This window comes from Vicugna pacos, chromosome 17 (genome assembly GCF_048564905.1).
Source record: "Vicugna pacos chromosome 17, VicPac4, whole genome shotgun sequence".
Classification (NCBI taxonomy): Eukaryota; Metazoa; Chordata; class Mammalia; order Artiodactyla; family Camelidae; genus Vicugna; species Vicugna pacos.
Window position 1 is genome coordinate 14,646,408 of NC_133003.1, and position 27,430 is coordinate 14,673,837.

The 27,430-nt window shown below is 38.9% G+C and overlaps 1 protein-coding gene across 5 annotated transcripts in view; it reads left to right on the plus strand.

Annotated features, from left to right (window-relative positions):
- Positions 1 to 872: 872 nt before the first annotated feature.
- Positions 873 to 27,430, plus strand: part of WDR48 (WD repeat domain 48) — a 38,346-nt gene continuing 11,788 nt past the window's right edge. For 2 of the 5 annotated variants that reach the window (XM_031686811.2, XM_006200657.4), the window contains exons 1-13: positions 873 to 941; positions 11,368 to 11,508; positions 13,393 to 13,471; positions 14,181 to 14,263; positions 14,381 to 14,510; positions 16,458 to 16,546; positions 16,943 to 17,044; positions 21,020 to 21,244; positions 22,917 to 22,991; positions 23,875 to 23,977; positions 24,765 to 24,862; positions 25,989 to 26,096; positions 26,409 to 26,505. In XM_031686811.2, coding sequence (XP_031542671.1) covers positions 894 to 941; positions 11,368 to 11,508; positions 13,393 to 13,471; positions 14,181 to 14,263; positions 14,381 to 14,510; positions 16,458 to 16,546; positions 16,943 to 17,044; positions 21,020 to 21,244; positions 22,917 to 22,991; positions 23,875 to 23,977; positions 24,765 to 24,862; positions 25,989 to 26,096; positions 26,409 to 26,505 — 1,378 coding nt within the window. In that variant the 5' untranslated portion in view covers positions 873 to 893. Of the gene's footprint in view, positions 942 to 3,743; positions 3,766 to 10,872; positions 11,221 to 11,367; positions 11,509 to 13,392; positions 13,472 to 14,180; positions 14,264 to 14,380; positions 14,511 to 16,457; positions 16,547 to 16,942; positions 17,045 to 21,019; positions 21,245 to 22,916; positions 22,992 to 23,874; positions 23,978 to 24,764; positions 24,863 to 25,988; positions 26,097 to 26,408; positions 26,506 to 27,430 lie in introns of those variants that run through there. The other 3 variants (XM_072941031.1, XM_072941033.1, XM_072941034.1) reach the window with 2 other exon arrangements.

Here is a 27,430-nt window from a genome sequence, read left to right on the forward strand (position 1 = left end):
AACCTGGCTGCCTCACCAACTGCACTCAGTCTATGGAATGCATCACCTTGTGGCCTTTATCTTGCTTTTGAAACAGCCTACACTCTAAGCAGTATGTATCTCTCTAAATAAATCTAACTTTACTAAATAAATAAAAAAGTAAACAAACAAACGAACCTAATTACCTCCTTCCCTACTCCCAAAAAATGAAAATGTGAACTTATAAAAAAATGCTCAAAAATAATAATTAAATTTCTTTAAAAAGAGAGAGATGAATTAAACCAGGTATCAGATAAACGACGTGGGAGTGAGTCCCAACTCCTTAAGGACTTGGAACTTAGAAAACTGTCTCTGTAAACAATTTTAACTAGTGTGGGGTTTTTTTCTCCTTCCTATAACATCCATTTATTTATGTGGATACTTTGCTCCTCCTGAACATCGGGGCTACCTCCTTTGCAAACCCTTCCATTTCTCCTCCTTCCAGGCCAATTTAAAATTCGCCGCAATTTTAAGTACTTCTGGCAAATTCATGGGGATTCCCTTGGCTGCCTAATAAAGTTTGTCGGGGCTGGCGTCCAAGACGCCCATATCCAACATTATTAATTCTGTCAGCGCTTTTCTTTTGTCCGCTTGAGCCTCAGGAGGAGACGCTCGGAGAACAGCGCAAGCCAGGGTTCAGGCCCAAACAGAGGTGAATTCTGGTTACTCCCTCGGCTCAAAAATCGGCTCTCTCCGCCAGCATTATATGCAAGCAACAGTTTTCACGTGTTTTTATCTCACCACAAGGCCTCCGGCCACAGCGACAGACAGCCCTTGGGCCTCACACCACCTGCCCTTGGCCAAAGAGGAAGAGGCGGGACATCCGCCCGGCCTGAGCCACTTCCGGAAGTGACGTAGGAGTGTCAACATGCAAGATGGCGGCTCATCACCGGCAGAACACGGCAGGGCGGAGGAAAGTGCAGGTAGCGAAGCCCGGCTCCTCGGCCTCCCGGGCGTGGCTGGCAGCCCCAGGCCCACCTCGAGCGAGTAGATGCCTCGGGCAGTGGTCGACCAGGGTAGCGGCTTGGCGCGAGCGGGACGGGGCGCGGCCGGCGGCGAGGGGTGGGGCCGCGGCGCTAACGGCTTGAGGAAGGGGCGGGAGGGCGGCCGACTGGACCTGTTGGGCCCAGTCTTGCGACCCTCGGGCGCGCTGTTGGGAGCCCGGCGTTGCTGTTTGCCCGCTCTCTCGTAGACTTGGGTTTGCGGGGTCGGGCTGGGCTCGTTCCCCGCCCACCTAACTCCCCCTTCCCTTGCTGTCTCCAAAGCGCTCTGCCCTAGCCTCGTCGGAGCGGAGGCCTCCGGGCGCTTTCTCTCTTGGCGCGGCGTGGGTGGGCCAGTGCGGGGGCGTGGCGGGGCGACTGAGCCCTGTGGGGTTCCTGCGCTGTGTTCTGCACGTGGAAGCCCCAGCCTTCTTTTATGCTGGAGTTTCCTCGCGGGTGAGGTGGAAACGACGTGGGAGTGTGCTGGTGCTAGTGGGGGAATTGTTATTTTCATTCTCTTGGAATTTAATTTCGTCTTCACCGTTTTTTCATCTTAAGTGTGCATCCTTGAATCTTTTTGTTTCTCTAATGTATTATCCAGAGGTAAAGAGTTATCATAACCCTTATGGGTGTGCTTTATGCCTTCGTGAATCCATTTTTGTTTTGGATACATTTAGGAGTTATTGCTGCCTATTATTTTCAGCGATACAGGGAGAAAAACCCTATTACAGGTGTTCATTTGCATGTATATTGTATGTCGTGGTGACAGTATGGTGCACTTATTCATTAAACATTTACTGAGTACTTAGTTTAAGCTCTAAAATGTGCGAAGAATTGAGAGTGTAGGAATCAGTAACACCCAGGCTTTCGTTATAAAACACAGCGTTATATGTAGTTTTACACGTTGAAATCAGTGAGTGTTTAATAGGTAGTCAAGACAAGGAATTCCTCCATTGAGGTAAAACCCAGGACTTGGCTGTGAGTTATAAAGTCTTCTGGCCAGTTCATTTTTTTTTTAATTGATCTCATTGATCAGTACAGTGTACTAAGCACTCACTAGATGTTTGTTGAATTGAGTGACATGAATAAAAATCTAAAATAGCTTACTCTGTTAGGTGACTTTAAGTGCATCAGTGAGGAGATTAAGTAATCCCAGCATCCAAGTCAGGTGGTGAAAATGTCTGTTCCTGACTAAAATGTAACTCAAAATCATAACTTAATTGTATTCTAGACGCTAGAGTGGTAGGTAGTAAGAAGAGTTAGTCAGTCTTAGTTTTTTTGCATTTAGACTTAAAAGGCAGTTTAAAAGTACAGGATGGGGAAAATGTAAATCAGCTGCAGCATGTGTGGAAAAACTGAGTATTTTAATAAGCTGAATGTGAGCCATTGTATGCAGAATGAGGGTGATGACAATTTCACTCTTCACTGATCAGAGTGAAAAACTAGAGTTGGGGGATCAGTACTGAGCACCTTGTTCTTAATAGGTGTAGCAATTAGATTGGTGAAGTGACTTGAAGCTATTTCTTAGGAAGAGCATTCAGAAGAACTGTCTTAAGACCAGCCTGCTGAAGAGAAGATTCATTGAGTCTTGTTAGCTGGTTCAGAATTGATCTCTAAGGTATAGAACTAATATGGGAAGCCAAAGAGATTGATTTTACCTCAACATGAGGGAGAACTTTCGTTATGGCAGTGTTTTTTAAACTTGCAGTGCAACCCCCTCCAAACAATACAAAAGTGTAAATGATAATTGTCCTTAACTCTTCAGAGAAAACAATCTTGGACAGTGATATATAATCCTGGACCAGAGTTTTTTGTTCTGAGCACTTTTGGCATTTTGGGCCAGACTATTCTTGATTGTGGGAGGGCTGTTGTTTTGCATCATCCTGCCTTCCCCCTAGACGTTGGCACCTTCCCAGTTGTGACAACCAGAATTGACTAGACATTTTCAAATGTCCCCTGGAGGGCAAAGTTGTCACTGGTTGAAAACTAATGTTCTGTACCTCTTTGTGTACCAGGCTTATTTGATTTTTTTATAGTGAATAGAGTCATGGTATTCAGTTTCATGTCTTGCTGTTGGTCAAAATTTTAAATACACGTTCTTGACCCAGCAATTCCTTGTCTAAAAAAATTGTTTTACAAAAGTACGTATGCGTTTATCTTTTTCTCTTTATACATGGGTGTTTATTATAGGAATGCTCTTCATCAGAAGTCAAGTGGTAGATAAGTTAGGTACGTTTATATAATAGATTAATTTGCAGTTAGAAAGATAAGCTAGGTCTATATTATTAAAAAGGAAAGATACCCAGAAGTCAAAATAGGAAAAATAACATAGCATAGTCCCATTTCCACAAAGGAAGTAATGCCTTTTCAAAGTCTGGAAGGATATCAATAGTAATTATTTCTGGGATATTAGATTGTGTGATTATAGGTAAGGCAGGAAAGAGGGTATCTTTTACTTTAAACTACATAAACCTTTATTTTTTTTAACTTTTTACAATATTCTTCATGCTTATAAATAAACCCGTTTTGGAAAAAAATATATGTGGCTACACAGATATATATTTTGCTATTTGCCTCTGTGTGTCTTGTACAAAGAGGCAGTAGCCCTGAGCTCCATTATCAAATAGTCGGCTAGAAAGAACCCTTGAGACTTATAATATTGATAAATAACCAGTGGAGAAGGGTCCAAACATACTACTTATCAATTATAGACATAATGAAGAATGAGCACATGTCCTTCCGTCTTCAACTTCTAAGGAGGCTGGAGGTGAGTATGAGGAGGTGGGGTGGATTTGTGTTTGTCAGAAACATGATCAGACAATTGTGTGAATTTAGGTATATAATGCAGCTTTTCTCCTGGTAATCAAGATATTAGAGAAAGTCTTTTCATTCCTTGGCAATCCCTTTAGCGTTACGGTTTTCCAACAATCTGGGTCTGTTAGTCAACTCCCATGTCTCCATCTTTGACTCAACTGTGGCCTCTTTCCTTTCTTGCTTCAGAAGTGTTAGGATGGAGTTGGACTAAAGTCACTAGTATTCCTGGTTTGGGAGTAGTAACCATGCCCTACTACTCGGTGTTCAAGAATAGAAATACTTAGTCTTTCATAACTGGAGGATTCTTTTGGTTGGAAATGACCGCAAATCCACCATAACCAGGTTCACATAATAAAGATATGTATTGGCTCTTGTGAATGATAACTCAAGAGGTGGTGCTAGTTTCATGCAAATCTTGAACCAGCAGGCTCACTATGACTCTCTACCCTAAGAAGTGATATAAAGTCATCTTTACCATTGGGCTGCCTACAAGTTGTCTACTTCTATTTCCAGACTCTTAGATCTATGGCAGAACTAATCTATGGTGAAAAAAGTCAGTTCTAGATTGTCAAGGGGTAGGGTATAGAGATTGGGAAGAGGATGAGGGAACTTTCTAAGGTTCTTGATGTTTTATATCCCTAGGTAGGGTTTTGTATTACACGGGTGTATTTGTCAGAATTATCTATGTATAATAATTTTTTTACATTTCACTGTATGTAAATTTTACCTTTAAGAAAGGCATAAATAAATAATGAACTCTGGTCAATGATATACATGCTGAAGTACTTAAGGGGAGATGTTATTTACGATGTGCAACTTACGTTGAAAGCCATCTAAAAATAACATGGATCAAATGGATAGATGGGTATGCAATAAGCAAGTATAGAAAATGTTCGTTGTAGAATATACGTGGTGAGTACATAGATGTTTGCTGTGTAATTCTTTCAACTTTTGTATATGCTCTAAATTTTTCATAATAAAACATTGGGGGAAAATAACCTTTAAAGGTCAAAAAATGATTAGATACTGATAGGCAGCAGAGGCTGGGGAAGAGAATTTTTAGCTGTAGCCAGAGAAGGCCTTATTGAGAGGCTGACTTTTGAGTCAGGACCTGAAGAAAATGAGGAAACAAAATCGCCATCTGGGAGAAGAGCATTCCAGTGAGAATATCAAATGCAAAAGTCCTGAGGTGGGAATGTACCTGCCTGTTTGTGGAACAATGAAGATGCCTTTGTGGCTGCCATGAGTGAGTGATGGGAAGAGGAGTAGGAGATGAAATCAGAGAGGTCACTGCAGGCCAGATCATGTAGAGTCCCGTAGGCCCTAGTACAGGCTTTGGCTTTTACTCTTGAGTGAGATGAGAAGCCGCTGGTGAATTTTGAGCAGAAGAAATGTGTTTTTTTTTAGGATCACCTGACTGCAGGTGAGCAAGGGCAGAGCAAAGAGACCAGTAGCTATGTAAGAAATCCAGATGCTATGTGATAGTGGCCGCACCCAGGGTGGTGAGAAGTGGTTGAGTTCTGGATGACAAGACTTGCTGACAGGTTGTGGGATGAGAGAAATTGAAGTAAGAATGGCATTAAGGTTTTGGGCCTGAGCTACTGGAAGAATGGAGTTGCTGTTAACTCCATCAGCAAGGAAGACTGCAGGAAAAGCTTATTGGGAGAGGACTATCAGGAGCTCAGTTTGGGACGTGCCATGATTAAGATGTCTGTTAGACACCCATGTGGGGACAAGTTAATGAGTTAATGCACACCTCCGGAAAGCCTGTGGAAATAACCCAGAGTGTCCCCTTTGTGAGGCTGAAATGCTTTTAAGTCTCCCTTCTTTTCTTAAAAATATTGTGATTTTGGACTCATTCCATAATAGATCCACATTTGTTTTCATACAAAAAATTGTTTAGTTACTATGGTGGGCAGAATGCCCCCTACACCAAAATGCCCATGCCCTAATCCCTGGAATTTGTGGAATATGTTATGGTTATATGATTAAAAAAAAGATTTTGCAGGTGTGATTAAGATTACAGACCTTAAAATAGGGGGATTATCCTGGATTATCCCAGTGGGCCCAATTTAATCACATGAGCCCTTAAGAGCAGTGAACTTTCTCACTGGAGACAGAAATCAGAGAGATACGAGGCATGAGAGGGACCGTCTGTTGCAAGAGAGAGCACATAGAAAGCATGAGAGGGATTGCAGGCAGCCTTTGGGAGCAAGGATCGAGCCCTAGCTGACAGCCAGCAAGGAAACAGGGCCCTCCCTCAAACCTACAACTACAACTACAGGGAGCTGAATTCACCCACTAAGCTGGAGGAGCTTGAAAGCAGGCTGTCCCAGTGTAACCTAACTGGGTATTTGCTGCTGGGGGACTGCCCTGTTATTTTTCTCCCTGTCAGAATCCCTTTAATTGTCTCTTCCAAGTGCATGCTTTGTGCTGAAGGTCTGGCTACCCATGCTTTGCAGATTCCCTATGGTACCTTCTCCTTCTTCCTTTTAAAAAAATTTTTTTTAAAGCAAATCAAAACAGGTATATCTTCATCTCCTCTGGCTTTGCCTGTACTCTTAACTTTGCCTAAATGAAGTTTTTCCAGAACTTTGTTCACTCATCTATTGGTTCTGTCTCCAGCACCTTCGACTTTTCTTTTTCTTTTACTTCCATATCTTCTGCCTGCAAAACTCGCCTGTATCTTGAGAAGAAGGAAGAAAACTTGCTGTCACTCCTAGTTATGTTCTTTCCCCCACTATAATAAAAGCTCCAGGAGGGCCTCTGTACACACTATTGTATCCTCAGCATTTAGAATAGAGCCTGGCAACTGGGGATGCTTAATCAGTATTTGTTGAAAGGCTTGAATCCTATTTTTCTTCTGTCTACAACCAAATTTTTTTTTCTTTAACAAGTTGTTAATGTAGTTATGTCTTGGAATATACCATTGTATGTAGTTCATTCTCTAATAATCATGTAGAATGGATGTACTGTAATTGATCTAGCCATTTCCTTATTGAAGATACTGTTATTTTGTCCATCATAATAAAATTTACTTTAAAAATTAATGGAATTATGAAATAGTAAAGGAAAAGGAAAATAAGTTTTACAAAAGTAAGCAAAAGGACAGAGATAGATAATACAGAATGAGTAAAAGATGAAGAATCAGTTTGAAAGTTCCAACACATGACTGATAAGAGTTAAGAAGGAGCAAAGAAAACAGTTATTAATGAATTGATACAAGATTTCCCTCAGCTGCAAGTTTCTAGATTGAAAGAGCTTTCAAAATGCATAGCAAAATTAATGATAAAATGACCAAAAATGATAATGATAAAGAACTCCTGCCCCCCCCAAAAAAACCCACCAAGTAAAAAGAAGATCCTAAAATCTTGGGGAAGGGTGTGTAGGTGATGGTGCAGGAGAAAATAAAAATGGGATCACCTTATAGATGAATGAAACAGAATGGCACTGAATTCAGTGGCGGCATGGATACTAGAGGAAGTTTGAGTAAAGCCTTCAAAAGCTGAGCTTTTTCTATTTTGTTTTTTGTTTTTGGAGGGGAGATGATTAGGTTTATTTATTTTTAATAGAGATACTGGGGATTGAACCAGGACCTCGCTCATGCTAGGCATGCACTTTACCAGTGAGCTATACCCTCCCCCCAAAAGCTAAGTTTTTTCTGCATGGACTTCTTTGTCCTGCCAAGTCAAGTGTAAAGGTAAAGACCTTTTCAGACATGCAAGGGCTAACTCCCCTCCATGTACCTTCTTCAGGTTAGTTTCTTAAGGTCCTGGGGGTGTACTGCTGCCAAACTGAGAAGTGAACAAAGAATGGAGACACTGGAATTCAGGAAACAATGGCTCTACCCTAGTAAAGCAGTAAAGGGACACACGAGAGGTGACAACTGTGCCAACAGACTGAGAGGGCAGCCAGCCCAGATTGGAGTGAAAACATGAAGGATTCTGAAGGGGAAGCCTTCTGAGAAAAGGAGGGTAGAAATGAGTTCTTGCCGGACTGTCTAATATGGTCCAGCAAGTAAAGAAAATTGAAGTTAAAGTAAAAGAAACCATTGAAGAAAAGAAGGAACTCTAGGGAAAACAAAGGGCTCTCTGAGGAGGAAAATGTGTTCATAATATAGTACTTGGCTAGACGGTAGACAGCAGTTACAGTCAGTGTAGCACTGATTATTTATTTAACCAAAATAGTGATAGATCTATCTATATTAGAAGAGAGAGGGGGAGAGTTATTGAGGGAAGTGTCAGAGAGACATCCTAATCTAGTATAGCTTGAGCAGATAGGCAGTGTCTAAATGGATAAACCAGAAAGTTGTAGAATAACACAATATTCAAAGAAATGCTGTAGCTATCTAGTAGAAACAACAGATAAGGGGGCCTTGAAGCCCCAGAGAAAGAGACATTGAGAGAGACTAAAATTGGCATTGAAACCAGCTTGTTTCCTGATAGCTTTTCAATATCAGATTCACGCAAGAAATATTTATGAAATGTTTATTATATCCCAGATACTATAATTAGGGTACAGTGGTGGGAGGGACAAGGCAGACAACTTCCTTGCCCTCTTGTAGCTTTTATTCTAATGGAGAAGATACTACAAAAAAGATAACCATGGAGTGTGGTGAGAGAACTGTAAAAGAAATGAGTAGGGGAAGGGTTTTTAGAGGAAGTGACTTTTCTATTAAGACCTGGAGGGTGAGAGTGAGCCAGACAAGATAAATGCTGGGGAAAGAGTATTGCTGTGGAGATTGGAGAGGTGAGGAATCTTCTTGGCCCAGGGAAGAGTAAATTGGAGACCCTAGGATGGAAAAGAGCTTGATGTGTTTAAGGAACAGAAAGGAGTTTGGTGTGATTGTCATGAAAGAGGGTAGGGGAAGTTAGTGTGAGGATGCAGGGCAGAACCAAAGCCTATGAGGAATTTGGACTTGACTCTAAGAGCAGTGAAAAGCTTCAGCAAAGAAATGTCATGATTTTATTTTTAAAATGTCCCTTATGAGTCATGACAGTATTTCCTGCCCTTGGGCTTTGTGAGATATCCTTGTTAAATTCGCCTTTAAAAAAAAATTAGGCTAGTTTGAGTAGATTTCAGTTATAGTTACTTGCATACAAAAGGCTTGGTTAAGATAACATCCTTGCCTTTGTGTTTACAACTCTGACCCTTTTTATGTCTGATTATTTATGTGTTTGTTGGCCATTTTCTTTTCTTTTAAAAAAATTTCCTCTTCATAATCTTTGTTCCTCTTTATGTTGAAGAGTTTGACTTTTTCTTAGTGTTTTCTAAGAAATCTTTGTGTGTTGTCAGAGTAAACTTTTGTCTTTTGTATTTACTTCATTTTTTTCCCAGTTAGATGTTTCCCTTGTAACCTTGCATTATTTTTTGACGTTCAGAAGTTGGTTTTGTTTTAAATAACAGCTTTAATGAGATAAAATTCACACAAATTCACCCTGTTAACGTGTACAATTCACTGATGCTTTTCACAGTGTGTTAATCACCTAATTCCAGAACATCTTCATCACCCCAAAAGAGAAATCCCATACCAGTAGTAGTCATTCCCTATTCTCCTCTCCTCCAAGCCCCTGGTAACCATTAATCTACTTTCTGTCTCTGTGGATTTACTTATTCTGGACATTTCATATAGATAGAATCATAAAATATGTGGCCTTTTGTATCGTGCTTCTTTTACATAGCATATTGTTTTAAGATTCATCCATGTTGCACTGGAATTTGACACAACACTGTAAAATGATTATGAATCAATAAAAAATGTTAAAAAAATAAAAAATAAAAAATAAAATAAAATAAAATAATTGAAATTTAAAAAAAAAGATTCATCCATGTTGTGGCATTTATCAGCATATCACTCCTTTCATGGCTGAGTAATATTCCATTATGTGAGTATACCACAGTTTGTTTATCCTTTGTCAGTTGATGGCCATTTGAGTTGTTTCCACTTTTTGGCTATTGTGAATAATGCTGCAGTGAACATTTGTGTATGTACAGAGAGTTTTGGCTTGTGTTTGGTCAGATCAGCTTTGCTCTTTTCCTTCATAAAGATCACTTTCTTGTTATGTTACCAAAGCCTTCTCTATGTAGAGACTATGTAAATACTTGCCTGTCTTTTTTAAAGTATTTGTATGATTAGAGTATGAAATTTTGATCTTTGGTTCATATGAAAATTTATTTTGGTTTACGATTTGGAGAAAGAATATAATTTTTCCCAGTAGAATAACTAGATGCTCCTAGATAATTTATTAAATAATTTATCATGCCCTCATTGATTTGACATGCTGTTTATATCAAAATAAAAAATGTATCATGGGAAAATGTTTACAAATTCTGTTTTATTATGTTGATCCTTTTATGTATTCCTATTGTGGTCCTCCATTGTAGTTCTGGTAGCCTTATAATACCTTTTAAGATCTTTAAAATTATCCTTTCATTTAAAAAAGTGACTGGGTATTCCCTCAAACATTGTACTATATATTTGGTCAACTTCTAGAAAGAAATCCAGTGAGACTCTAACTAAAGTTGGGTTGAATTCACAAATTCAGGGGAAAAAATGTTTATTTTGAATTTTCTGTGCTCCAATATGGCATGTCTCCTTTATTCAGGTTTTTCTTTTATGTACCAGTCCCCTTGATTGTGTATCTTCTTTACAAAGTGTATTTCTAGATATTTATTTTTGTTGCTGTTTTAAATTCCACCCCATCTTTATATCCTGATTATTTTATTAGAATAGAAAAGTTTTGCTTTTGGCTGCCAGTCAGCTTGTTGAGTTTTTCTTAATTATAATTGCTTTTGGTCGGTCCTTTTGAGTTTTCAAGTGGAGCAGACAGAGATTACCGACAGTAACAAAGTAGGGGAAAGCACCCTGAAGGAAAAGTTTAGTGTGTTATTGGAGCACAAAATCTCATTTTGCTTTGGCAGATCAGAGAAGGCCTTTTTGAGGAAGCATCTTTTCAACAAATCTAAAGACTGCAGTAGGAGTTAGCCAGACAGAGTGGGAGGAAGAGCTTTCAGACAGAGGGGACCAGCGCATGTGCCGTTTCAGAGGCACAGTGTGTGCAAGGATGGGAAGCAGTGAGCAAAGATGAATGTCAGGAGAGGGCTGGAGGCCCTGTTGAGGATTTAAATCAGATTGTGAGTCTAGCAGAGTCAGCAGCCAGAGAGGCTTTTTGATGGAGGAGGGTGGGGACGATGACAACATTACTATTTACAATTTTTAAAGACATTCCTGTTTCTGTTTTTTAAAGATTCATCCAGCTGCTTTGTGGAAGATGGATTAAAGACAAGCAAGGATGGGAGAGGAGTCCAGTTCGGAGGCATTTGTAGTTAGCCTCAAACTTGCTTGTCTTGGGCAAGGCTGTTATGACTGTCATCCTTGTTTTCTCCTCAGCCCTTCAGTCTCTATGGAGTAAACAAAAATTTTTATTGGATTGGGGAATAAGTTTTATATTGGAAAACATGGGATTTTGAAGTTCAAATGGGCCACTAGTAGGCTACATTTTATTATTGCATGTTTTATAACTTCATGAACAGCCAATCTTGACATATTTGTCAGGTCTCCTATGTTATTCGCGATGAGGTGGAGAAGTACAACCGAAATGGAGTCAATGCCCTGCAGCTGGACCCAGCGCTAAACAGACTTTTCACGGCTGGTCGAGACTCCATCATAAGAATATGGAGTGTCAGTCAGCACAAGGTAAGACAGGGATTGAGTCTATATTTTAAATCTCTACTCAGTAAGTTTTGGTCTGTCTAATACAATGCCTTTCACAGTTTCAGATTTAATTTCTTTGAGCACTGAGGTATGTGGTACACTCAGAATTCAGTAAGCCTCTGCGAAAACACTCCTAGGAGAGTTTCAGAAGTGTTTTAGCTAAGGCAGGGACTCCGTAAACTAGGTTTGCAGTAAGAGTTCTTTGCTACAAAGGAACAGAGATTCACCTGGTAGGGGGATTTTTTTCAACAGTTTTTCTGTTTTAAATGTGTGCTCGAAAAGCTTCATGGCAACCCTTTCCAGCGGTACTAAAAAAAGACTGTATATGCTTTTACATTTATAATTAATCTTGAACTTTTATTTAAAGGTGATTAGAGTGCCCACAAAACCCATAGGGCCTTATTATGTAGTATAAAGTTGGTGTAAAAAATATGGAAACAGGGAGCAGGACTTAAGTATATGTAAAGATAAATCCCCAGTCAAATGGAAAGGAACTCTTTTTGTATTTTGTTTGACTGCCTGTATCATGAATGACAAGAGAAAGGAAGATTCAGAGAAGAAGGAGCATTTCTTGAACTCCTAGCTATGTACCAGACACTCTTAGCACTTTTATGTCCAGTATGGTTTTAATTCTCAAAATAATCCTTATGATCCAGTTTCATAGATGGGAAAACAGGTTCAGAGAAACCCATGGTTAAATAGCTACTTAGTGACAGAGAGTTAGAACCCAATCTAACCTGGAAACCCTGATGCTAGACCTTGTTTTAAAAGTCTGTGTCTTTAGCAAGCTCTACAAGTTTGATGTTCAGTCTAAAAAAAGAACCACTACTTTGCACAGTTGCTGGATGGTTTCTTTAAATGGACTTTAGTCCAGTGGGCTTTGAATTCTTTAAGCAGTGGAAACAGTAGTGGCATAATGTTTAAAACATGGAAAGTAAGAAAACTATGGCTCTGAAATGCTTTTTGGAACTTATGTTTGAATTGGAAAGTCACCTTTCTGGACATTTACAGTATTTCAAACAAATTAAGGAAAGCACTCACAAGAGCTAACCTGAAAGAATCTAGAAAGCTGCCTATCCTGCTTTCAGACATCTCTTTTTCTGGTCTTCATTTTATGACAAGATTGAATAGCATCATTTCTCAAATAGACTTGTAGAGAGCTGTTCTCTTTGCCATGAAGCATTTTGAATGTGCCTGTCTTAGATGTAGGAGGTAACTAAATACTCTTCTTTAAAAGGCCTCTCCTGGTAGTTAAGCCAAGTGACAGGAATAGAAAAATCTTGAGTTACAGAATTGAAATGGTGATCCTTTAGCCCTTGGCTTCCATTCTTCTCGGAAGGACTGTAGATACTGTGAAGAAAGCATTAAGTTCACAGGTAGAAACAGCAATAAGAAGCTAAGAGCAGAAGTGTGCATCTCCCTCTGCAATCATTAGAGGCTTCTCACTGCTCTCATCAACTTCCTTTCTGCCCCTGCTGTCTGCTCTGAGCCTTTATCACTGCTGATTCATATCCCCCCAGCCTGCAGATTTGTTCCTGTCCTGTCCTTTCTAGTAAACCCTTTCCTGTTTCATACACAATGTGTAGTCCAGGTCTTGTTACCTTCACTAACTCAAGGCATAAAAATTAAGCATTTGTCCTGGAAACCTAGACTTTCGTCCATAATAAAACTGTCCTGAAACAAAACTTCCATTTGCATCTGTCATATTGGAAGCATCAATTGTTTGATGAAATTCTACTCTGAATTCAGTTGTCAGTTTTAAGACCTTAGAGCAATGTATCACATTAATTGAAGAACCTAAACTTCTATCTGTATCTGGTAATATATTTTATCCTCTAATGACATTTTTATGATTTTTAATTTCAGCAAGATCCATATATAGCATCTATGGAACACCATACTGATTGGGTAAATGACATTGTTCTCTGTTGTAATGGGAAAACATGTAAGTATTTCTTTGGATTATTGGGCTTCTGGAAGTTTTTAATTCAATTTGATTTTTTTTTATTTTTCATGTGAGTGTTTTATTGGAGTATAGCATATATACAGAAAAGCATACACACTTTGAGAGTACAGCTTAATAAAATTTTACAACGTGAAAACCCGTATTAAGAAACAGATTATCAGAACCTCTTTATGCTGCCCTTTCAGTCACTACTCCTTGTCCCAAGATAACCGCTCTCATGTCTTCTAAACACTCTTGGTTAGTTTGCCTGCATTTGCACTGTATATAAATAGACTCATACAGTATGTATTCTTCTTTTAGCCTTATTAATATCTTTTTGTTATTATGGTAAGATCAACTTACTGGTTTTGCAGTCTGTGTTAGAGCAGTTTTTCTCAAATTAGTTGTGCCTTCAACTGGAACATTAAAAACGTTTGCCCTGCCTATTTCAAAAAATATTTGAGACAAAATACAGTAGGTTTCTAGAAAGAGCTTTTAGTTATATGTGTATGTGTGTGTATGAATATTAAAATGTTTGAATTAATGTTAGGAATATTATAAATAAATTATAAATACTCAAATATATATTTATGTATGACCATTTTGTATGTATGTATGAGAATTTGAGACAATGTTACATTGTTTTAAGTCTTTAAAATGGTGATAAGTCACACTACTAAGGGGTTTATTAATTCTTTGCCTCTTCTAGTAATATCTGCTTCTTCTGACACGACAGTGAAAGTGTGGAATGCACATAAGGGATTTTGCATGTCAACATTAAGGACACATAAGGTAAAACAGTTAACATAGTTTGCAATATCTTTAATGTAATACTGGGATCTCAGTATTTTATGTGGCTCACTTGATTATATCTACAGAGTAGATTATAGTATTTGTGTTCTGTTACAGGATTACGTAAAGGCCTTAGCTTATGCCAAGGATAAAGAACTGGTAGCATCGGCTGGGTTGGACAGACAAATATTCCTGTGGGATGTGAATACTCTAACAGCATTGACTGCCTCAAATAACACTGTCACAAGTAAGGTGTTTGAAGAATATTTCATTGAAAGTGATCCAAATTGACATAAATAAAGAACGGTTTATAAAATGTCTTTGATAAGTTTGCATCAAGACAGTGGTTCATATTTTGAGAGTGCTTCTACCTACAGCATTCTAGCCCCCAAGAATATGATTGAACAACAAGGAGCTAGTTCCTCACTGTAGTCTAAAAAGGGTACTTCTCCAGGTGTAACCTGGTTATTTTTGAAAATGTGCATGTATTAGCTCCCTAGCTAACGTGTAAGCTCCTACAGGGCAGAAGTGTCTGTCTTATTACTATTTTGTATCCCTCACAGTTTTGCCTAACCCAAAGCCATATTCTAGACAGATATTATTGATGGAAGTGGTGATTACCTGGCAAAGTAGGCAGCTTTTGACTTTTAAAAGTGCTACTATATACTAGGAGCCTTTGAGTTAATAGCCAAGTTGGAAAATACCCAAAAGAAAGATTTTTAGTGCCAATATTATGGGAGCATCTCAGAGCAGCCCTAAAGAATTGAGCCAATCACAGAAGAATTCAGGGAGGCCAGGGTGCTTCTAGAGGCAATTCAGAGACATTCACAGCACCTTAATAGCATGGCTACCTCATCAGCTAGGAGATCGCAGATTACCCAGTTAGACCGAGACAGGTCTAGACTTGAAACTCGGCCTCACGCTTGGCCCAGCCTACTGGAGTTCTCTGGGCCAGGTGTTAGTAGAGACTTTTAAGAGCACATTTTCAGCTAAGCCTGGCCTAAAAGGTCTGTGTTCAGGATATGGGCCTGAACTATCTAGATCCCTACATAATAGGTCCAGTTTGTCATGACTCTGTGGAATACTCACATTGACATTAACTAATGGTTCTAATATAACCTAGTATATGCCAAGAAGGGCAGGTTGGGAGACTGGGGTTTATAATATCTTGAATGTTATTTTGTCCTTTTTCTCAAGAAATACGTGAAAGTCTGAACACCTTGTTCTCCATGATTTTTCACCTGTACACAATCTCAGAGATTCAGCAGCTGGTGCCTACTGGGGGCTGTCACAATACATCATTTAGTTCTCTCTAGATGTAAGGCCTGCCTGAAAGAGACACTAGTAAGAGAGAACAAAACAAAACAAAAAAAAAGCAGTATTGTGCCAGGGTCAGAGATCAGGCTTAGTGGTTATAGATTCTGCAACAGATATGTTTTGCTTAGACTTGTTTAAAGAAGGTATCAAATCAATTTTTTATAATTATGGGAACAATAATAATAGCTAACATTTATTGAGGACTTAATACAAGCAGTTACTTTTCTAAATACATGTACTAATTCCTTTACTCGTTAACGTGTTTGTTTGTACTTATTCTTTGTTGTAAAATTAGAATCATGCTATGTAGAGTTTTATATACATACTTCAGTGGTATTGCGTTCTGAATCAAAGGGCATGAATATGATTCTTGCTGTACATTGTCTAATTTCCTTCCAGAGGTGTTGTACCAAATTATCCTTCCACAAGTAATAGATGAGAGTGCCGTTTTAACTATTTTTTAAGGAATAAGTATTGCTTTGTTTTTTTTAATCTGATTTGGTAGGTGAAACTTGTATTTTTATTTTCATTTGTGTTTTCTTGTAAATAGTGCATTTAGCCATAGTTTTCATATTTATTGGCACATGTGTATCTTTAAAAATACATGACTTACGTGGATTGTTTTTAAATGGCAGTGCAATTGAATTTAACAAATATTTATTGAGCGCATGTGTATTCTCAAATCCAGAAGAGATGTAAATTTGGTTAACAATAATATTATCTAGAATTATCTCCATTGTAGATAGATTTCTTTTCCTTAGAAATACTCATAAAGGTAAGATTTTCTAAATCAAATCATAAACTTGCAGTTTGTGCTGACTAGCTAGCTGCTCAGCAGCTGATGACTTTAACATTTAGCTCCATTTATTTTTAATAGCTTCTTCTTTAAGTGGAAACAAAGATTCCATTTATAGCCTGGCAATGAATCAACTGGGAACAATCATTGTATCAGGGTCCACCGAGAAGGTAAGAGGAGTGTAAAGGGTGTATTTTAACACTAGAAAACAAAGAAACCAAAATAGTTTGATCTACGTAATTATAAAATATATAGACAGTGTTTTTGCTTGGTAGATGCTAAAAGAAAGGTTTCATTTGAACAAATGAGAGTACAACTGTATAATTACTGTCATGTGTGGTGATGGGTGTGGAGGATGGCGTGGAGGGGTGGCCTGTGCATTTTTGGACATTAAAAACTCTTCTTCCTACCTGAAAAAGTTGGGAGCCTTGGACACTGTCTATTGGCAGAAGTATTACTTCCCTTTCAGAGTCTAATAGTTGTCATTTGATTTATAAAAGTCATCTGTTATTTAAATTTGATCATGTATATACTCAGTTTGTGTGATACTTTGTTAAAACTCACAGGTGTTAAGAGTATGGGATCCAAGAACATGTGCAAAACTGATGAAGCTGAAAGGGCACACAGATAATGTGAAAGCATTGCTGTTGAACAGAGATGGCACACAGGTAGGCAGTGTCAGATGAGCACTTACCTACTGACCTTGTCAAAAATTTAATATGGCAGAAATTCCCCCACTTTGTATATTGCTGCACAGTTGATTGAACCAAAAGCCACACATAAACTGTGGTCTAATTTTTAAATCCTTAAAATACTCAGTTGCACATATAATAATCCACATTTTGAAATTATTCTGTTTACATCACTTTTAAACAAAGGAATTTCCTAAAATAAGGAATTTCCTAAGAATAATTCTTTATGCAGGTGAGTATGTGCAATTATGATATGTATGGTCCAAAATAATTTAAAATGTTCCTTTGTGTAAAGCAGAAGGAAACTGGTATTGAATGCTTTCTGGCAGTGTAGTAAATGGAAGATTTCCTCAGTGGGTCTGGTTTCGGGGCAGATCTTGTCTGTTGACTATGTAGATATGGTCTATAAGTTTAGTTGTCTAAAACAGTACTTAGAGCCAACATTTCAAAGAAAAACATTCAAGTCATGTTTGAACATGTATTAGCACTCTGTTGGCCACATAATTTGTGAATTATAAATCACAGTTCTATCTGTTGTGTAGCAGTAGACAAAATTATCTTTCATCAGTGTAGATAATAAAAAACAAAAACTGAGCATCATTTAATGTTATGACACACCTCTAACATGTGCCCCTGCCATTCTTTTCATAGGACAGGGATACTTGGAATTGATTGTGATGAGGTTAGAAGAAGGAGGGTAGGGATGTGATGAGATGAAAAACACTGTCAGCCCGTTACTCCTGTGGAAAGTACAGCATGGAAATTGCCTCACACATGAGTTAGAGAAGCCTTTGTCTCCAGAGGTGAAAGGAAAGTTTGAAAAACTAGCTAAAGGAAGGAAATCATTTCTCAGAACCAGGCAGAGAAGCTTAAAGATGCCCATAGGGGTCTTTGGAGATGTGGGAGAGTCTTGATGTTAATGTATTGTGTGGCCTTGAGGAGAGGACTCTTCTTTACTTGTCCATAGTTTGCTCATCTGCAAAGTGGGAATCATAATATTTAGTTAGTATGGTTGGTGAGAGGAGTGGAAGTAAGAGGTATATTCTTATCTCTAAGCCACAGCATTTTCTAAAGCTCCTGAGTTTCCTTGCAGCAGCATTTTCATTTGAGTCTAAAAAGCCCAGTGCAGTCAGTTCCTTACTGTTTTGTAGTAGCTGCTAGGCTGCACATGAGATGCTCATCCATGCCATATTCTGTTAGCTGTGTCCAGGGTTGATCTGTGTCATACCATCTCCATGGGACTGCCCTTAAGAAGGGGCTGTAGACAAGATGGTTTCCAGAAGTGGGCTGTGGGCCTGGTGGACTTTCTTAAATCTCCTCCTGTCTGCTACACTCCATGCCTTGTTTCCTGTACATACAATTATGAATATGCTTTTACCTTTTTCCTCCTCTGTTTCCTCCTCCATTCATTTTCCCTACTGGCAACTAGAGACTAAATGTAAATTTAACCACCAATAATAACAGGGCATTTTTACATTAGGGAATTGATCAAGAAAATAGTAACTACTCAATTGGGAAAAAGAGAGAAGGGAGAAAGAAATTTTTACTTACTTATTCTGAAAGTCTTGTAATACAGAAGAGATAGTTACCAGTTACTGGGCCAGAGTATATATTGCATCCTGCAGAGTTGCCTGCAAGCTTCTCATGTAGGGTCTCTGATGGCATCGTAAGTCAGGGACTTGTGATCAGATACATATAATAGGCCAGTGAATCCCATGGGTGTCAGCCTATTGCCTCACTTCCTTTGTCGTAGTAAGATATTTAGCAAATCCTACTATTTGAGGTCTGTCACCGTTGTAGTTGTTTTGCTTGGTGCCAGCTTTACCGGACTGAGCCAGTACCTGCTTGGGCTGTTGCTAGAGGAGCTGGAGCAACCTACCATCTTGCCCTGAGTCAGTCATGTCCTTGTGTGTCACTCACAATATTTTCCTTGGTGGGACAAGTCCTGCTGATCCTAGCTTTGGGTCTGGGGGTCTGTAAGCATTAGGCCACTCCTTGCCCCTGATTTGCCCACTGGGCTGCTCACTATTGGCATTTACAATTGTGTATGAGTGACCATCCCAAACACTTTGTGTACATCGACAGCATCCTGGCCCCAATACCCTGGTACCACTCATCTCTGTTGGCAGAAACACAGAGCACCTGATCAGGCTGTAGAGTCTGTTCCCCTACATCTGACTTAGCAGAACCTTTTAGGGCATTCTGTCTTAGTCCCAAAAGCCACCCCATAATGAAAGGGTCTTCACGTTTATCCAGTGGAAGGGTGGAGCGGGTGGGAAATGTTTTGATGATTCCTCTAGCTCCTACAGAATATCAGGCACTAGAACGCCTATAAAATAGACACATCCTTCAACCATACTACCAAATGCTGCGAAGGTGTTCGCCAACATTATGTTTTAAAAGTGATTACCATCTATTTATGGGCCTGATTTTTAGCAGTCTTAGAATACTGACTACCATCAAAGGTTATTTTGTGTTCTGTATCAGTATTGATACAGAACTCTGATACACTCTGTGTTTCTTCATCCACTTTCAGCTGTGTATTCTGGGTTTGGGACTTAGCTCTGTATTGTTGCAAGTCACCCAGGCTATGAGGACTTCCAGCCCATCATTTTTGCCTTCCTTGTTCTAAAGTTCTCAGACCCTACTCCCTGTAGCTACATGGTCTAGGGTCTGAGTGAGCATAGCTTTACTCATAGCTTTGCCACCGCAGAGCAGCATCTCTTTCTGGAATGGAGAGCTCCTGCCTTCTCCCCATCAGCCTGCCACAGTGCTCCTGCACACATGATGAAGATCTGATTGTGACCTTACTCCTGACAGATTCTTCATTGGTTAGTCTCTTGGTTCTCTTGTGAACTAGTTGTAATAGATGATTAAAACACTGATGATCCTGACAGCTTGTGGTGGAGTCTATTAGTAAGTGTTTGTTTAATTAAACATGGCCAGAGTTTTGAAGGCACCTTCAAGTCACAGAGCAGGCCAGTAAATCCTTAATATTCCTGAAGGCCTCATCTGTTCAAACACTGTCCAGATCTCCAAGCCCCACAACTATCTTCTCTCCTTTGAAAATCTTTGCCCACTTAATTTCATATGCCAACACCAGCAGTTGCTTTCTCCTCGGGGCCATGTTTTCCCCAAAGAAATAAGTTTTTGTCCTCTTCTTCAAGTCACCACAGTAACTGGTAGGGAACACCAGGCATGCTGAATGTGAATGTGGGGTGGCGGATTCCGTCTGTCTCTGTCAGACTCACAGTGTGCTCAGTCCTGACTTTGAGCCAGAGACTTCCATGTAGTTAACGCTGCTGAGCCTGTAGAAGCTGTCAAAATTGTCAGGGTTAACTCTGAATGCTGAGGGTCCACGCTTTGTACTAATGGATGTTGAACTTGAGGCTTATATGGGAAGTACTCAAGGTCACAGAGAGTGAGTGGTAAGCCTGGATTTTGCTTTTGGCTTTTGTCAGTAACCTAAGAGACCTGGCAGGCCATCAGGAATCCAGAGCCGTGAGGGAGGGAATGAGACAGAGTTGTGACCCAGAGCTCCAGAAGGCTTATGGCCTAGTGCACTGCCTGTCAGACTTGGCATACCTGGAGAGAGTGTCAGAATCTCCACAGATTGCTGGACCCCTGCCAGAGTTTCTGCCTCAATAGGTCTGGAATGGAACCTGGAAATTTACATTTTTAAAATGTTCCCAAGGGATGCTGATGCTGCCGGTGGCCAGATACAGAGGATAAAGGAAGTTGGCTCAGAGGTTTCCCCTCCTTGAGCCTACGCTGTTGCCTTTGGTCATTTCAGTCTGTGGTACATGCTTGTCAGAAGTCTTTATCGGAGGCAGGAATACAGGTTGTTAGAGCTGTGTTGACGACATGGAGTCAAGAGAGAAGCCAAGTGCAAAACACAAGAAAGCAGGAACTTTTGGGCAGGTTTCTAACCTTAGCTTTCTTTGTTCCCAGTGCCTTTCCGGCAGTTCTGATGGGACAATTCGCCTTTGGTCCCTTGGCCAGCAGAGATGTATAGCAACGTACCGAGTCCATGACGAAGGTGTTTGGGCTCTTCAGGTCAATGACGCCTTCACACACGTTTACTCTGGAGGAAGGGACAGGAAGATTTATTGTACAGACCTAAGAAACCCTGACATTCGGGTGCTGATTTGTGAAGAAAAAGCACCAGTTCTCAAGGTACGTCATATATTTTAGTTTTACAATTAAGATTGTTACATGTGCTAGCCAAATACAGCTAAATCAATATTAAAAACACAAGTCAACTGTGGGGTTGTAAGAGAGATACTTTAACATAATTATTAGTCACCTGTAGAAGAAATGTTGACTTCTTGGGTACATCAGGGATGGATGGCTCCCCCACTGGCAAATCCTAGTGAGGTGGCCCCACAGTGTTCCTGAGCTCCTTGGCTTTCCTAACCTGGCCTTAGAGCAGGAGTGTGAGGAGTTCAGGTGTCTGTGAGCAGACAGCAAAGCAGAAATGTGTCCACTGCCTCAAGAGGTTGTGAAGGACTGCTCCTGAAGAAGGGAGAACGAGCTGGTTCATATTCCAAACCACTGCTGCCTCACAGTAGTCCTGGGAGGTGGGTAAAAGGGTACTTGAGAAGCCATCCATGTTGACACTTCCTAATAATGAAGCCTAGACTAAAACTTGGCCAGTCATCATCTGACGAGATGTTCAGTTTCACTGATATTCACAGAACTGTACATTAAAACAACAGTGAGGAGATTTCCAGATTTAAAATGGAGGCATGAAGACAGCAGTATTCACTCTTCTCAGAAATCATCTGAAAACAAGGAAAGCAAGAAACAACTGCAGATACCCATCATCTACGAAACTAAGTGACATCTGAAACCCAGACCACAGTGTAGAAGGAAGGGCTAAAGGGGAGTGGATGTCAAATGAGACATTGAGAGGATGCCTGTGGTCTAAGAGCTCACATAAAACTGGCCAAGTAAGTTATTTTAAAGAGATGACACGACCTAATAGACGCAAGCAATAATCCTTTAGAGAAGCAGGAGAGTTGAAGCTGCAGTCACACAGACACAGTATGTGTGCAGGAAGCACGCTGGTGGGCAGAGATAAGTGTGGCAGAGAAACACTGTGCTCTTGACTCCTGCAGCTGCCAGGATCTCTTGGCTGTGGAGAAAAAGACTAGAAGAATTTAGCATAGACATAACCATGTTACAAGGAACATCCCTTTGAACTGAAGAGGATTCCTGCTTGCCAGTGGTTCAGCCCTGTCCCCATGTCTCCAAACCTGCAGTTTCCTGTTGCAGAAGGAATGGTGGGCAAGTGCAGAGTGATTCCATCTGTGTGATATATACATGGGTATATGTATATTTTATATTGATAGTATATTAAAAATACAGGAGGACATAATAAAGTGTCCACAGGGTGCAGTTGTGTTCCTGAGGCAAGGGGGGGGGTGAATTTTATTGGTACTTTTTACTTTTGCTTTATTGTTAGAATGGTTTTGGGTTTTGAGGGGTTTTTTTTCTTTCTTTCTTTTTTGCTACAAACATTTTCAAAGAGAAAAGGAACATATTTCCTTGTTACTAAAAGCATAAAAATAAAACAAAAGGATGGCAAAGCCAAAAAGTTATGGTAAGTCATCCTTTTCACTGTACCTATTTAGAACCCTTAAATTAACCACTCTTTAAACTCTAAGCTGCTGTCTTTGGTAAAAGTCACCTCTATTACACGTTTATATGGCCATGAGTTCCTTTAGCAAAGAGACTCTCATTTTTCTGTGCATCCCTGGCTGTTAACACATGCCATGGTATAGTCAACACACAAATGTCAAAGAGCGAATATTCCACAAAGCAGTATTTTTGTGGTTTGTTTCAGATGGAGCTTGATAGATCAGCTGATCCTCCTCCTGCAATCTGGGTTGCAACAACGAAGTCTACAGTAAATAAATGGGTAAGTGAACCACTGGCAGAGGATTTTAAACGTGGTTCGTTATGACAGACCTGCTAGGTACCAGTGGCAAATGCTCAGTATAAGCCTGACTTTCAGCATGGTTTTGGGTAGTGGCAAAGATCTAAAAGCCCCAGCGAATGCAGGTGTAATCCTAAGAATTGTACAAAAATTAAGGTCATGGTCAAAATGCAGCTTCTGACTTCTTTGTCAGGAGCCAAGATATACGTTTGATGTGCTCACAATAGGCACTGTTCCCTGATAAAGCCAGTGAAGACTAGTACAGCTTCTGACCTCATGAAGCTGCATTTGAAAAGAGGCAGGCCGAGTACCAGCATGGCAGGGAAACTCATTAGGATTCTGTGTTTCTGAACATAAGAGAAAGCAGAAAATTGCTTTTTCAAATTCATTTCCTTTTTCTTCGTAGCATAAAGAACAGGGATAGAAATAGAAGTCATCAAAAGTACTATTAATTTTTAAATCTTAAAGATTTTATGTTTTCTTGCTTAACAGACTACTTATGAAAAGCAGAAGAGAAAGTGTTTGCATTCATTTCTGTTTATACACCGATCAGGTTGTCTTTCTCTGTACCTGTAATTAAAAGAAAAGCTATATATCCTCTCTAAATTTCATTGTGCCAGTTTGAGATAAATATAGCTTTACCTGAAAGAATGCCTGGTGTTCTCTCCAAAAAGACAATATTCCCTTTTTAATATTTTTTTAAATTTTTTCAATCACGGTAGATAGTTGTACTTTGTGACTACTTTTTTGATTAATGTTATTGTTGGGTTTTTCTCATTTGTTCTTTGTTTTTCTTGCCACTTTGAACAAATTGGCAAAGCTTACAAAGTATATAATGATTAAATAATTAATTTTATTCCTTTAGATATTGAAGGGAATTCATAATTTTAGAGCCTCTGGAGATTATGACAACGACTGTACAAATCCTATAACACCCCTTTGTACACAGTCTGACCAGGTTATTAAAGGTAAGTAAGGGTATTGGGAGGGATTGTACCTTTTATCGAGGTTAATTATAGTTACTCAGAGACTGACAAAAATAAAGGAGATGACCTTCTTTTAAGTGTAATTCTGATGTCGACAAAAGACTAATAGTATATTGGTATATTTTTAATAGAAGAAAAAAATTTTAATGCTTTTTAGTGACTTTAAAAGTTGAGCTTTCTTGAATTAACCTTTTTTCCCAGCATTAGGATAATCATGGTCTTGGTAAAGTCTTTGTAAAAGGTGTAAAGTTTGATGTTGTCTTTTGGCACAACCAGAAAGGGTCAGATCTGGTCCTAGAATTCTGCACGTTACAACTGAGTGGCAGCTCTGACTTCAGTGTCACAGTCTGGAATTAGAGTATTGAATGACACGTTTATCTGTAGCTAGATGTCAGTGCATTTAGGACAGGATGTCCATTTAGTAGCCATAAATGAGAAGGAAAAAAGAGAAGGAAGATACAAAGCAAAAACTGGTAAGAGATGGGACTAATTCAGAGATTTCCTGTCATCATTTGGACTTTTTCCAGTGGATAAAGCTGTTTGCCCTTAACAATTTTCTACTTGTAGCCCCTTGAAGTAAAGAGTCAATTGCCTTAGACATAATTTATATACTTTATATATAACTTAGATATAATTATATAGTCTTCTGATTTACCTTCTTTCTGGAGGCTAGTATGGTTTACATTCTGTTACGTGCCAGTTAAATTCACAGTACTGCGCTAATGTTAAGTGTAGGATTGGTTTGCTAATTGTGTGGATTTTTTTTTAGGGGGTGCTAGTATTATTCAGTGTCACATTCTTAATGATAAGAGGCATATATTAACCAAAGACACCAATAATAATGTGGCATATTGGGATGTATTGAAGGTGAGTATCTTTTTGTAATTAAATATAGGTTACTGGATTATATATCCCTTTATTTTTTATTATAATTTGTGTGTGTTGTATATGTGTGTGTGTATAATAACCAGGATAGTAAATAAAGATTTAATTGCAACCTAATTTTGGGGTGGATACTTTTTAATGTGAATATTAGATGAGAACGTAGTTTATCTTTTTAGTTACCTAGAATTTGAATGGAACCATGTTCTCTATTTAGTGTATTATAAAACTGTGTTATGCTGCCTTCCCTTAAAATGAATATGTCGGAGTTTGTCATCCTTGACACTATTGACACTTTAGGCCTGATAAGTCCTTGTTGTGGGTAGGAGAGGGGAACGAGGTTTGTTCTGTGCATTGTAGAATGTTTAGGAACATCACTTAGCCTGTACCCCGTAGATACGAGTAACCACCTTCATCCCCGCCTCCCACTTCATTTGTGACAACCAAAAACGTCTCTGGACGTTGCCAGATATTTGGGGGATGGAGGAAGAATAAGTATACAAAGTCACCCTTTGAGAAGATGACTGACGAGGTAGGACCGTCAGGAAAGAGCCAGGTTGCTGTTAGGATGAAGAGGTGGAGGGAGCATTCTGTGATATGGTTCAAGATTGAGATGCACAGGGATTGGAAATGTTCTGTGGCACCAAGAAAAGTTCATGGCATACTTTTGGGAAGCATACATATTTAGGGAATGAATAAGAAAGATTACAATGATCAAGAAAGAGAAACTTAAAATTGCTGCCTATATTATAGCTGTTGTCTGAAGGTAGCGTCACAATTCTCTTAAAGTGCTTAGAAATTGTTATTTATTCCTTGAAGATTTTTTTGCTTCAGTTTGACATTGCTTCCAGATACATGTGGTATATCAATTTCAGCAAAATTACAGTTTCCAAAAAAAGAACATTTTGTGTTGAATTTAAAACTTTAATAGGAGGTAGTTATTTGAGGGTAAGTGCTTTAAGATAAAAATATTTGACCACATTCTTCTTAAAATGTATTTTAGAGCCCATATTATTTAGACAGATCTGTAAAATTTTGAGTAGCTAAGTCAGAATCAAATCAGTAGACCACTTAATATTGATAATTATCTTACTTTATTTTTGATGTACAGGCATGTAAAGTTGAAGATCTGGGTAAAGTGGATTTTGAAGATGAAATTAAGAAAAGATTTAAGATGGTATACGTACCAAATTGGTTCTCAGTAGACTTAAAAACTGGGGTAAGTTAGCAATTGATACTTGTGCAGTTTGGGATAGTTGAAAATTTCTAATATAGCTCAGAATCAAGTATTAATAGTTACACAGACCTACATTTTTAGGTGTGAAAGGAAAAAAATCTTAAGCAGTTTTAATGCCTCTTTGTATCCCAATATATTAAATTGTAGTTGCATTGAATCACATGAAACACATTTTGGTTCTGATCTGTGGCTTCGCACTTCAGTCAAATAGTACAAATAAATAAGGGGGGTTTAGAGACTTATTTCAAGAATGTATTCAAATGGAATGCCACTAACAATTTTTTCTCTTGATAGATGTTGACAATTACTTTGGATGAGAGTGACTGTTTTGCTGCTTGGGTTTCTGCAAAAGATGCTGGCTTCAGCAGCCCCGATGGCTCAGATCCAAAGTGTGAGTTTGTGTCCTTCCTTCACTTCCTCCTTCCAAAACAGAAGGTGTATCTTTGCTGTTTTTTTGCTATGTGTTCATCTTTTTTGTTTTTAAATAATGTTTGGGGTTTAAAAAAATCATTTTTCAAGAAATCTATATATTCTCTCAAGACAGAAAAAGGGAAGTAGTCCTAATTCTGCTTCCTCCAGCCTACAGAGAGCCAACCCTTCAACTGTTTCCTTCTTCCCCAGTGCTCCTCTCTATACATATATGGTTTATGGAAAAATGCAGAGAAATAGAGTCTGGGTCTCTTTTCTCTTCACTTAACTGTGTCCTTGTACATAATTAAGATTTGCCACGGTTATTTAGTAAATCTTGTGCGGGCCATCACTTTGTGTTTCTCTCTCTGTTTTAGTGTTTCTCTCTCTTTTAGTGTTTCTCTACCTGGATGTTGGAGCCTAAGGGTTCCACATAGAGCTCAAGTGGCCATACCTGGAGTCATAGTTGGGGGTGGGATGGGGAAAGAAATCCATATATTCTCTCATATGGAAATGGAAAATACTATTCCATTTTAAATGTTTTGGGGATCTTTATTTTTCTCACAATCGTGATTTACCTTTAACAATTAAATATGCAGCAAACTTTGTACCCTTAAACCACTCTGGAAATCTGTTCAATTAAGAAAAGTGAAGCTGGAAAATAGTTTCCCCAATTTAAAAAAAAATTTATTGAAGTGTAATTGATATGTAGTAATTTCAGATGTACAACATAATGATTCAGTATTTGTATATATTGCAAAATAATCACTACAGTAAGTCTAGTTAGCATTCATTACCATATATAGTTAGGAAAATTTTTTTTCTTGATGAGAATTTTTAAGATTTACTCTCTTAGCAACTTTCAAATATGCAATATAGTGTTATTAACTATGGTTACCCATGCTGTA